The sequence below is a fragment of the Molothrus aeneus genome, chromosome 2 (assembly GCF_037042795.1).
Source record: "Molothrus aeneus isolate 106 chromosome 2, BPBGC_Maene_1.0, whole genome shotgun sequence".
Classification (NCBI taxonomy): domain Eukaryota; kingdom Metazoa; phylum Chordata; class Aves; order Passeriformes; family Icteridae; genus Molothrus; species Molothrus aeneus.
The window spans coordinates 14752930-14765239 of record NC_089647.1 but is presented as its reverse complement, the minus strand read 5'-3'; the positions used below and the strand labels follow the sequence as shown (position 1 = coordinate 14765239).

At 44.1% G+C, this 12310-nt stretch overlaps 1 protein-coding gene across 4 annotated transcripts in view; it reads left to right on the top strand.

Annotated features, from left to right (window-relative positions):
• The first annotated feature begins 582 nt into the window (after positions 1–582).
• Positions 583–12310, top strand: part of APP (amyloid beta precursor protein) — a 199095-nt gene continuing 187367 nt past the window's right edge. For 2 of the 4 annotated variants that reach the window (XM_066571954.1, XM_066571951.1), the window contains exon 1: positions 584–787. In XM_066571954.1, the coding sequence (XP_066428051.1) occupies positions 731–787 (57 nt within the window). In that variant the 5' untranslated portion in view covers positions 584–730. Of the gene's footprint in view, positions 788–12310 lie in introns of all 4 variants that reach the window. The other 2 variants (XM_066571952.1, XM_066571953.1) reach the window with 2 other exon arrangements.

The window sequence follows — 12310 nt, the reverse complement described above, 5'->3', positions numbered from 1 at the left end:
CCTCCTGATTTGATGGTATTTGATTAAGTCCTACAATTTAATTTGATTTCTTCCTTGTTCATCTGCCATAAGTCCCAGCTCTTCTGATGTTCCTGCATATCTTTGTTATCAATGGTGTGTGTGGTGTGTCATATGTGAAACGGCTGTGCTGACTCATCACCTGCACCTCGACAGGAACAGGAGATCCCGGCCTGGTGTACAACCTTGCTAGCAAAGGCAGAATGCGTTAAATAGCCTTTAAACCACACAACACGTTTAGATTTGGGTGTTTTTGTGAGCACCTTGCGAAGGTGGGGGTTGCGTTTCTGAGCGCAGTGCCTCAGCGAGGGGGGACCGCGCATGGAGCCCTCCCGGTCCCTTGCAGACGCGGGCGGCGGACAGGCAGTGCGGGGAAGGTGGCAGGTGGTACCCGAGCGGCCGAGGAGGGCACGGGAGCTGCCTCTGAGACCCACCGAGCGCAGGTAGAGCCGGTCCGCCCGCCCCGAGCCACGGCCGCACCGCCCAGGCGCCGCCGCCAGGGGTCCCCGCAGGCCGGGCGGCCGCACCGCCCGCTCGGGGGCGGGCCGGGCCATCAGCTGACCGGCCCCGCCGCGCCGCTGCCGGAGCCGCCGCACATCAGTCGTTTTCCTCGGCAGCGGCACGGCCTCGAGGATTTACAGTCGGATCCCGTCGCGTCTCGCCGGACGGCATCCCTCCTTCCCCTCCTTCCTCCCCGCTCCCAGCCGCCGCGATGCTGCCCCACTTAGCCGTCCTGCTGCTGGCCGCCGGCGCCGCCCGGGCTCTAGAGGTAAGTGGAGCAGGAAGCAGCGGGCGGGGGCTTCCCCACCACCCTCTACCGCTCCTCCGAAGCTTTGTCTGTCCGCAGCCGCCCCCGCGGCGTGGGCTTGGCCGCGGCGGGGCAGGCGAGCGTTGCTTTCCTAGGGGTGTTCCATCCCTAGCTGCCGCCGAACAATAGGAGCGGCGAGCCGGGGGTGGTGGAGGTATCGGGGAGGGAGCGGGGCTGGGAGCTCCCGGGGCTGGCACCCCCAGCCCCGCTGCGCGTGTCTGGCTGCCGGGGCGCTGCCCCCTACGCCAGGGGCACCGGTTCTGTCTTGGGGTTGGCTCCGCCGGGGGCTCGGGAAGGGGAACTTTCCCCAGGAGCAGGCACGCCGCAGGCGGATGGCCCCGTGGCGTACCCCGGTGGGGCGGGGGCCAGGGCGAGCAGCCAGGCTGCGAACGGGGGACGCGAGGGCGTCTCCCCGCGAGGGAAGCGAAACCGGGCTGCGGAGCCGGTGGTATGCTCCCATGGTGGGGACCGGGCCTTGGGCGGCGCAGGTGTGCGGACGGCGGCCAGAGCTCCCCGGCGGCTGGTGCAGTGGCCCCGCGGGAAGGCGGTGCCCGGGGGGGCGGTGGTCGGGGCCGGCCCGAGCCCCCCCGCGGGCCGGAGGCGCGGGAAGATGGCGCCTCTGCAGTGCAGCAGAGAGGAGGCGCCGACAGCCCGCGCCCCTCCGCCCCTGCCCCTCCGCCCCTGCCCGCCCTCTTTCCTTCCTTCCCCGGGGTGGCTCCGCCCGCCCCGGCCGGGCGGCACCTCCGCGGGTCACTCCCTCGGGGTCGGGCGGGGGCTGGGGGTCCCCCGGGCCCGCCCGTCCGGGGGTGTGCCGCACCGCAGTGGCTGCGGGGTGGGCCGGCAGAAAGCTTGGATCCCAGAGGAGGAGTTAGCACGGCTGGGTGTCGTTCTTCCCCCGCCCCCCCCCTCCCCCCGGCAGATCTCAAAAAAGAAGGTGTGGGAGGGGTGAGTCACCTCGAGGTCTCCTTCGCTCCCGGCTTGCCATACTTCGGCCTGAAGACTTCGGCTTCTGTCCTCCTCCTGTGTCAATTCCCCTTCTCCTGGAGGGGGTCAAGGACTGGGTGGGGTGAGGTGGTGCACAGTATTTAGCCTGATAGCAGAGAGGGATGCTCGCGGTCCCCGCCCCGCTTCCCCAGGGCATGGGGATGCAGGTCTGTGGCTCTGGTGCTCTTCCCGGGAGGGACCCCAGTACGCCATGAATAAGAGGAGACAGCTTCATAGCAGCCCCCTCCGTCCCTGCAGCCAGGGCTGCCAGCCACAGGCTCTTGCTTGGAGGCATGATCTTGCCAACATTGAGCAGGATGTATCAATTTGAGCAGTTCTGCAGATGCTCAGATGTTTAAAGCTTCCAGTTATAGCACTCGTTGGAGTTAAGGAGCTTCTTTCAACCATTTCTTGTCTGAATGCAACAGAAGGAAATGTCTGCCTTGGGTGTGTAGCTTAAGTAAAAAATGAGATTTTATGATTGACACCATGCGTCAAGATAGACCATGGAAGGATGGACTTTTCTGTTGGCTCTTTGTAGGCCTGACCTTAATGATAGGTGTGTAGGTGTTGGCACTGTGAAGGTGCTGGAAGAAAGGAGGCTTGAATTTTGTACCAGAACTGTTCAGGAGGACTGAACGTGTATGCTCAGGGATTTCTGTGATGGTGTCTGCCTTAGTGATGGCCAGAATTTTGAGAGACATCCTCTGTCTGGAAACATTTACTGAAATGGGCACTGATGTTTCTGCAGAAGCTTTCTGTCTTCTGTCGTTCCATGTGAATGTTTGAGGCTTGACATTTATTCCTTTTCTTTATGTTTGATGAGGAAGTAGGTTTTAACATCTGGTGATCTTGTAGTAAGGTATTTGTCAGTCATGATTCTGTAAGGTTGTTGTTTTAGCAAGCCACTTGTTTTTATAACACTAAATATTTCATATAATAGAAATTGTGTATGTGCATGTTCTGCTCTTGAACTACCTTTTTATGCTAAAGGATGAAATTTTTATGTTTGAATTAGATTTTCTCTAGATCTCTTTTCTGAAATGAAATGTTTTTCCTACTATTTTAACAAGTATTTTCTGGAATGCAGCAAAGAATCTGTACTTTGCTTTGTAGTGTACTTTTGCTTTGGGAAGTGGTATAAGGAAGAGAAAAACAGGACCAAAACAAATTCTATTTTACACATGAAGAATTCCTTTCCAAAATTACAGGTGGATTAATAATGATTTAGCATCCTAAAAGAAAATATTCTGTAGTGCTGTCCTGGTGATGCCATGGTTGCTTAGCATATTACTTTCTGACCCTCATGTGAATCATTCTCATTGGCTGAGAGTTGTCATGATTTGTGAAACTGCCATATTCTGCAGTAGCTATTTTTGCATTTAATCTTTTTCAGTAATTGTCTGGTTTTAGTAGAAAAATGCAACAGACAGTAACTATCCTCATGAATTTGTGTCAATGATCTCAGTTTATAAATAATTTCCTCTAGTTAGCACACTGAGGTGTGCTATGCCTATTTACTAGGTTTCTGCTATGCCTATTTTACTCTCTGCTCTAGCTGCCTGTTTCTAAGCAAGACTCCTTCACCAGCGGACTGAAATGAAATTGTTGAGGTATCAGTATCTCATAAGCTGACCCTCAGAAAAAAGACAACAAGGATGTTTCTTGACAGTGTTTTTCTTTAAACTGGGTAATGTTATTACCCTTTTTTTTGTTATTTTGGGGTTTTTCAGTTTGTTTTTAGGAGAAGACTCCAAATATTTGTTTCTTCATTGTTTAGTTTCCTAGTAGATCTTTCAAGAAATGACATTTAAATGTGGGAGGGGGAGCAATGGCTTTACTTTGCTTCTATTACAGACTTTCAGTTCCTCTTTCTGTCGATTCTGTTCCCAAATTTCCCTGGCAAAAGTTTGCATTTGTTGCAGGAACTCTTTTGCACTTTTATTTAAGATGCTGACAGGGGGTGGGTGGCTGAGTGGGTACATAGAGCAGGCTCTCTGGGGATCATCAGGATCCTTGGCAGTCAGGTGAACAAATGAGAGAGTAAAGAAAGGAAGCTTCTCCTTTGCTTTCTCATTGGTCTTTTGTTTGATTAATGATTAACAGACAATTTTGAGGCTTGCATGATCTTCAGATGCCTTTTCTGTGGAAAAAACACGATCAACTGCTGCGCTTCTTCACGAATCGTGTATGAAAACCTGAGGAAGCTGACAAGATCTTCATGCTTTTAAATTTTAATTTTTTTCCCCCATGACCTGTTTGTGTGACAGATGTAAGCCATCTCCCTTACTCATTTTTAATTGGTCAGTGCTGAATTTTAGGGCAAATCCACAAGAAACATGGATCTCCTTTGGTTCTTCATGACTTGAGATTTGCACGAATTTAGTAAACTGTGAAGGATAATAAACAGTTTGATCTATAAGTTTTGTGAAGAAAAGGTATGACAATTTCTTTTAATTAGTAGTTCTTTTCCAAAGCAAAGCTTAGCAAAATAGCTGAAGAGTATAGTAACTTCTCTAATTGCTTGAGAAATTGACAGCTGTTTCTCTGAGTAGAATAATTATTTTTAGTGACTCAGTAAAACAATTAACACAAGCTGTTGGGTGTGGAGGCTTGGCCAAGAAGTTGGTAGATAGCATCACCTGAAGGAGGTCTCTGGTCTGACCCTGTGCCCAAAGCAGATCAGGCTGCATGGGGCTTTCTGCAGTCGAGTCTTGAAAATGGAGTCTAAGGACAGAGCCTGTGCCACCTCTCTGGGTAGCCTGCCCCATCCACTGTTTGGTTGGTTCACCTGTGTTGGAATTCTCTAGGCTTAACTGACATCCTTAGTCCTGAATACTCTGAATGATGTAATTTTGACATCTTCCAACAAAGGTATGCAATAACCAAAAGCTGAAAAGTTTGTGTTTTGGTTTAATAAATAAAAATTATATTTGACAAATGTCCATAAATATATATCTATATGCACGTGTATGCATACTTGTTGGAATATTAGGGGACACAAGACACACAATGGACTTTGGACCTGGTTAACATAAGAGATTTGATAACAGGATGCCTTGGCAAAAGCAAATGGAACTTTGAAAATTAGACCTAGATTGCAAGAAGATTCAATCAGACCGGTTTATCAGAAAAAGCAAATTTCATTAAACTCTGCAAGCAAGAGATGTTGTGATATGCATAAGTTTGTGTATGTGATTTTAACCTAATCACTGTAGTACACATTACTAGGCTCCGTGAAATAGTATATAAGTGTTTGTATCCCAAAATAAAATTGGATTCTGATCACCAAATCAGTCTTCCCTGTCTCTCTCCATCACCAACAATTGGTACTTCCATGCGAGGGAATGAACCAGCCTGACTGGGGAGTCCCTGGAACTGATTGTGACAGTGAGAGAATCACATCTGGGCCCACAATCGCCCGGGTGCTGTGACTGACAGGTGAGCCAGGGGAACTAAAGGAATGGGAAAGGAAATGCCCAAAGAGAGAGATGTCTATGAAACTGTCGCTGTGGAGTGGGAAACGGTACAGACTCGCTGGAAGGCTGGTTTGCACGGCAGCAGCTTTACTATGAAAATTCTCTCTTTTTATAGACTGTTCCAATACAGACAGAACAGATTGGTCAATTAGTCAATCCATTTCACCTGATCGGCTAATTAACAAAAACACCTTTCTTGTAAACAATCTTTGAGAAAAAAGGAAAGCAGAGATTAGGAAAACACCACCTTCAGGTTGTTTATAATAACAAGCTAGCATCGTTTCTCTACAAATCCCTAAAGTCTCACAAATTGGCTGTGAAAAACCTTATCTGGTTTTCTCACTCTCTGACCAGGATGTCACATTGACATGAAGCCATGCTCGCCCTTCTGGACAAGCATGACTCCCCCATCCTAAAGGAGGACCTTAAGTCACTTTTACTCCTGTCCTGGAGAATACTTATTAAGATGTTAAAAAAGCGAGAGCGGCCGGATGCTGCCGGCCCCCTACCCTGCTCTGACTGTCCTCACTTTGACTCTCCCTGCCCACTTGAAACTGACACCTGTGGTACTGAAGAGCAGCCACAGCCATCAACCTCGCCTCTGCCCAGAGCAAGGAGAGGAAGGCATCCTTTCTAGAGGTCTTTAGCAGTTTATATTGCTGACTGCTGACTGCAACTCTAGCAGTGCGGAGGGGAAGCCCTTCGATCCGGGGCCAATAGACTCAGATTATGAGACTGATCCATTCCCTCATGAGTCTCATGAAAAATGGATGCAACTAAAGAAAAAGGCCCTTAAGGAGGGGGACTCCCAAACTTGTGGAAAATCTGGGCATTTGAAAAAGGACTGTTTCGAAAAGGGGGAAGCCAGATCCAAAACTCCAGGTATTTGCCCTCTGTGCCGTAACCAGTGTCGGTCCAAGTATGATTTTGAAGGTCGTCCAATATCGGGAAACCGGAGCAGAAGCATGGAGCGGCACCACGAGAAGACACAGATTCCCCAGCCTCAGAGTGGATCACCGCAAACCTCAGCCCAGCAAACCTCAGCCCAGCAAACCTCAGCCCAGCCGCCGCCGCAAGCAGCCTTCACCAGACCGCAGGCAGCCGTGGCAGGACCATCACTGACCAGCCACCCCAGTGCAGGAATGGACCTGGCAACCTCCAACACAGTAATGTTGCTTGATTCATCGGCTCATTTGATTCCCACAGGAGTTTTCGGACCACCTGGACAGCGTACACATACTTTGTTTGTTTGTTCTCCCTGGAGCTATTGACTCTGACTCACAGCATGGACTCCCCAGCTGCCCTGTGCAGTCCTGGCCAGGGCAATATAGCTCAGCTTATACCCTTTCCTGTAGCACCCCTGTCTGCACCCCCAATAGCTGAACAGAGGGATGGGGGTTTTGGTTCCACAGGGGTTCCACAGATTTTATGGACACAACTGTATTACATCTGAGCGTCGAACATGCCAATGCAAAGTGACTCTGAAAGGATGAGATGCTCCTAACAGGAGTCATTGATCAGGGAGCCGATGTGACTGTTATCTCAAGGAGCCAATAGCCCAATGATTGACCATTATCGACTCCGGGACTCACCCGCATGGGTGGAAGGAGCTAAAGCAGGCAAAGCCAACACTTGCTGCAAATAACAGGGCCTGATGGGCAAATCCTCCACAGTTAAACGTTTGGTGCTGTCTGTCCCCCTAGTTTTGTCGGGGAGGGATTTGTTAACACAGTGGGGAATTTTTATGCATTCAGATTTTGTCCAGGAGTCATTTGGGACACTCGACACGCCCACAATGGTCCCTGGCTGAAGTGCTCCAGGTGCTTTCAAGCATTGGAAGGAGCAGCAGCTACCAAAGGGTCACTTGATACAGATCTAAAGCCCTGAGGGACACCTAGCCCTGGTCAAGCAGGTTATACTTTCCAGTTACTTGCCTTTTATTAACAATATATTTTGTTGTGAATTTTTCACAACAAAAGCATATATACAGCTATTTAGTACTATCAAACTAAATATTTTTTTTTGATTTAGCCTTCAGTGTTTATATCATTACTCTTACTAAGCCAAAATTAAATCTGTCCTACAAGCAATCTTTAAAGCTGCTGCAGGGGTTGTGGCCCCGCCTGGCACCAGCCAGTGTTGAGATTTACCTTGTAATTTTAGTAACTTATGATTTTTAGCAGGATTGTTACTAGAAAAATTCAAATGTCTTGGTATAGAGGTGGTGTCTTTTTACATATTAGTAAAATAGCAAAACTACATGGTTCACTAAGAGGAATTAGATAAATTTTAAATTCAAGATTCTTTAGCTTGCATTCAAGACAAACTGTGAACTTTATCTGTAGTGGTTTTTTGAGACTTAACTCCACTGTCAGTTTTATTAAGTGCTTGCTTTTTACCCATAGTTCTAACAAGGTAATTTTATTGCAAAGATTTCAGTACAGTTGCTTACTTGCATGTTGTTTATTTTTGTTTAACTGTTATATGACAAATTTTCAGTAACCTTTTTGTAATAATCGGTTTTAAACAAGCTAATTCTGTTAAGATTGATTTTTTTTAGTCTCAGTGATGTTAACTTTAAATTCTTTTAGAGGTACTTCATTAAGGTTAAGCTTTAGTGAAGTTGATTTTAAGTTTTGTTGAGGTATACCTGTTTGAGTTATAATTCCTTTGCTATACAAGTGAGTGACGTAAAGTCTGAATGAATTTTTGTCAAAATGTGCTCATTTAAATTACAAGATAACGCAATTTTGTTATAGAAATAAGAACATTTTTTGCTATTTTATTTTTTATAAGTAATACTGAAGAATGAGAAACAATTCCATATTATGACCATGATTAGTTATGAATTATTTAATGCTTTCTTTTTTACTTTATTGTTATATATGCATAAATGTCTAGGAAAATATAACCTCAATTTCTTAAGACGGTTTCTACTGATATATTAGTAACCCTGGTTATGTTGTTAATCTTATGATGTGAATTCACTGGCTTTTTATAACAAGCATTACTTTATTAATTTGCTATTTCTCTATGGCACCATTGACTAACTAACAGTGAATGAGAAAGCCAGTTACTTTACAAACCTTCACTTACTGTTGTATAGCTACTTATAAGACATATATTAGTTTTCTAACTAGTTACTAACTAATTTCTAACTAATTCTAGCTAATTACTACTACTAAGAGGTTTCTAAAATATATTTAACTCTTCCAGTTAAAAGCCTGGACCCTGGCCACGTCCTGGCCTTAACTAGTAGAAAAAATTTTCTGCACCAAAATTATATTCAAGTAATTTTGACTTACCAAATTTGGACTTCTAATACCTAAATCTCCTTTTAAGGTGAACTTGGAAATCTTACCTGGAAATGATTTTCCAAACCTTCATTTTAAAAAATAAAGCTTGCCAATTACTACAGACTCTAAGTAATAATGCAATATCTAAGAAATTGATTTAAATTGTTTTAAATCACCATTTTATTTTTCACATGCTACTAATTGTATCTATTATCTGATTTATTTTTACTTAGTATAAGTTTATTGTTTTATTACGTATTGTTATGCTCTTATGTTACCTTCAGGTTCATAATGAGAAACACACATGTTATTAAAAAACAAGAAATTAGGGGGGAATATAGCTCTTCCAGAACTTTACACTGATATTTACACAAAAAATTAGGGGGAATAGATCTCCTCCAGAATTTTACACTTACACTAAAAGTTTTTGAAAGCAAACCACATCATATCAAATTGTATCCCTTGCTCTCCTGAAGCACCCTTGGTGGAACCCCAAAAATTAGAATTCTTGGGTTCCGTGAAATTGGATTTTTGTGTTAATTTTGAATTCATGGGAAGGAATCAGTCATAAAATGTTTCTCCCTATTTACCCTGTGTATGAGAATCAAACCTTTTGGTACAATTACACTTCTGGCAGCCTTTCTAAATCCAGTAATGTAGCTGCTATTGGGAATGTTTTTGGTTTATAAAGATCAAGCCTGAACCTTTTAGTGGCTGGAGTTTTTAACTAAAAGATTCTTTTTAGGATAGGTATGTATGCAGTAATTTTGATAATAATTGTATTAATCGTGATACCTTTCAGTGTATGCAGAGATTAATTAATAAGGCCGTTGAAAGAGTATTTTTGGTTGAAAGGAAAGGGGGAGATGTTGGGATATTAGGAGACACAAGACAGATGATGATCTTTGGGTCTGGTTAACAGAAGAAATTTGATAACAGGATGCCTTGGCAAAAGCAAATGGAACTTTGAAAATTAGACATAGATTGCAAGAAGATTCAATCAGACTGGTTTATCAGATAAAGCAAATTTCATTAAACTCTGCAAGCAAGAGATGTTGTGATATGCATAAGTTTGTGTATGTGATTTTAACCGAATCACTGTAGTACACATTACTAGGCTCCGTGAAATAGTATATAAGTGTTTGTATCCCACAATAAAATCGGATTCTGATCACCAAATCGGTCTTCCCTGTCTCTCTCCATTGCCAACACATACACATAATGCATTAAAGCTCCTTATGTATCAAGATAATGTATGCAAATAAATTTAACCCCTGAACATATTTGCATGTATAATGTCTTACATTTAACATTACTGTATGTATACATCTGTATTTTATTAGTGCATAGAGTGTGTTAAACCAGCAGACATTTACATACCTTCTTACATCGAGGCAATTAAGAGATTAAGACTGCTGCTGATAAAAATGTAATTTGGTTTATATATCATAATAGGTTTATTGAAGTTGTTAGGTGAGATGTCTGGTGTGGTTTTAACAAGTAAGTCTAGAGCTGTGTTTTATTGGATTTAAATTCCGGGGACTTTGAAAAAATTCCTGTGGCATAAGAAGATTAAACGTAAAGCAAATTGAAAAGTACCGAATGAGGACTTTATGTAAGCTTGGCTAGCTCTTAGAATGTGCTCTTGTGATGAGAATTTACAACAGTTGCTGCCAGGCTGAGGAATGCCAGGAGCAATGTTGATAGCAGGCTTGAGCCTGGAATAATTTGGAGTCAAAGGACTCTTAAGAGAAGTTAAACTTTCACTCAGATCTGTTTTTTGCTTAAAGCTGGATGCAGTCTGATGAGTCCTCATTCTCACAACCTGTTCTGGAGTCTGCCTGCCTTCCATTAACTCTCCTTCAACCTATAGCTGAGGTTTTGAAAACACATTTTCTGCCCTCTTTGGAGATACGACCTAGCTGAGAATATCAGCAAGAAATGGCTGTGTGGTTTTGAGTCTTAAGCCCTAAATAAGTCACTTTTCTGCCCTTGATTTTAATGTGATATTGCTTCTGAAACCTAGGGGTTTTTTCTTCATTTGGACCAAAAAACTGTTAGAGAGCTACCTGATTATTATTACTTGATGTAGATTCCAAAGCTCTCCAGATGTCTCCAGTCACCAAAAATATTTATCTATCTTTCCACATGACAGTTTACTCATAGAACAAAAGAGAAACAAAATAGATGTGGATAATGGCCTCTCCTAAAGGACATCAATTTGAATTACAGCAAATTAGTATGTTTGCATATATCTGTATCTATATATATGAATTCCTCACCTCAAGCTCCTTGCTGTTTGGAGGATATAGGATTGTTTTGATTCTGTCTTTTCTAGCAAAACAATGATTCAGGTAATTACAAACCAGAAATTTCATGTGAGGGAAATTAGTGTAAGGGCCAGTACGCTCTAAGGTTGTAATCAGTGAAGTAGCTTGCAAAACATGCTTTCCAGGTGACAAGCACATTGTGGAGTGTGAAAGTAAACATGTTCAAATAAGTCACGTTTTTTAGAGGGGTGGAAAACCTTACACCAGCTACTGACAGTAAGGACACCGCTGTTCTGTGGTTGCGTGCCTCAGGTTTCTTGCCCTGCATTGATTAACAGAAACAGGGCTGAGCAGTAGGTGTGGGTGTTGCTGGTTTCTTTACTGGAGACCCCAGTCTAACAACTTTGTGAGTGCTCTGACTTGTACATCTGGGGAGCAGGACTTGTGGCTTTGTTTTCTTGATAGTCCTCCCAGCACGTTCAGGAGAACTTCATCCTCTCTTGGGGATTGAATATTAAATGCTAAGTAAGTATAGATTGAGGCTTTCCAAAAGAAATAAAGCTTCTGTCCAAGTGATGTCATTCCATGAATTAAAACACCTTATGTATCAAGATAATGTATGCAAATATTTTTAACCCCTGAACATATTTGCATATATAATGTGTTACATTTAACATTACTGTATGAATCTGTATATCATTCAAATGTAACTACCACGGGACAGCCAAGCTTTAAACAGAGGAGCACATGGGCCAGGGTGCTTTGTGGTTTTGCGGTCTAGCTGTTCTTTCCAGACAGTAATTTACCACTGGTTGGCAACTGAGCTCACTCAGGACCTGGCTGCAAAGAGCTGCTTCTCCAGTGGCCACCACTCTGTAGGTGCTCTGTGATCCCTCTCTAGGCTGGTTTTACAATTTGTGCTGTGCTGAAAGGAATGAGGTGGACATTTTTTGGTAGGTGGTAATCTTGTAGCAGACATTTCAGAGGCCTGAGTTGGAAACTGGCCACAAGCAGTCGGGCTGGTTCATCTGAAAGAGCAGGCAGCTTCTTTGGGGAAGAGAGCAACCTCCAAACCCACATTTATGGAAGTTTGTGCAATAACATTTAATTAAGGTGTTGGCTCCTTTGCTTCCCTCTGGTGACTTGCAGCAGGGCATGAAAGTTTTTTCATGTATCACTCCTCTTGAGTGTCTGGTTGTTAAAGCTTAGTGTCAAGTCACTGCAAAAAGGCAGAATCTCCAAGGAAGTACATTTAGGGATGGATGACTCCACTCAGTTCCCACTGACCCATTTGGAGTTAATCCAAGTAGGAACATTCTGTTCTTCATCTGGTCTCATAATTTCCCAGAGCAGAGTTTACCTATTCAAGCACAGCAGGTAACATATGACAGGAATGGGGCAAAACTGGTTTTGCCTGTTCGTAAAAACATTTAGAAGTGGTTCCTTTTCAGAGGA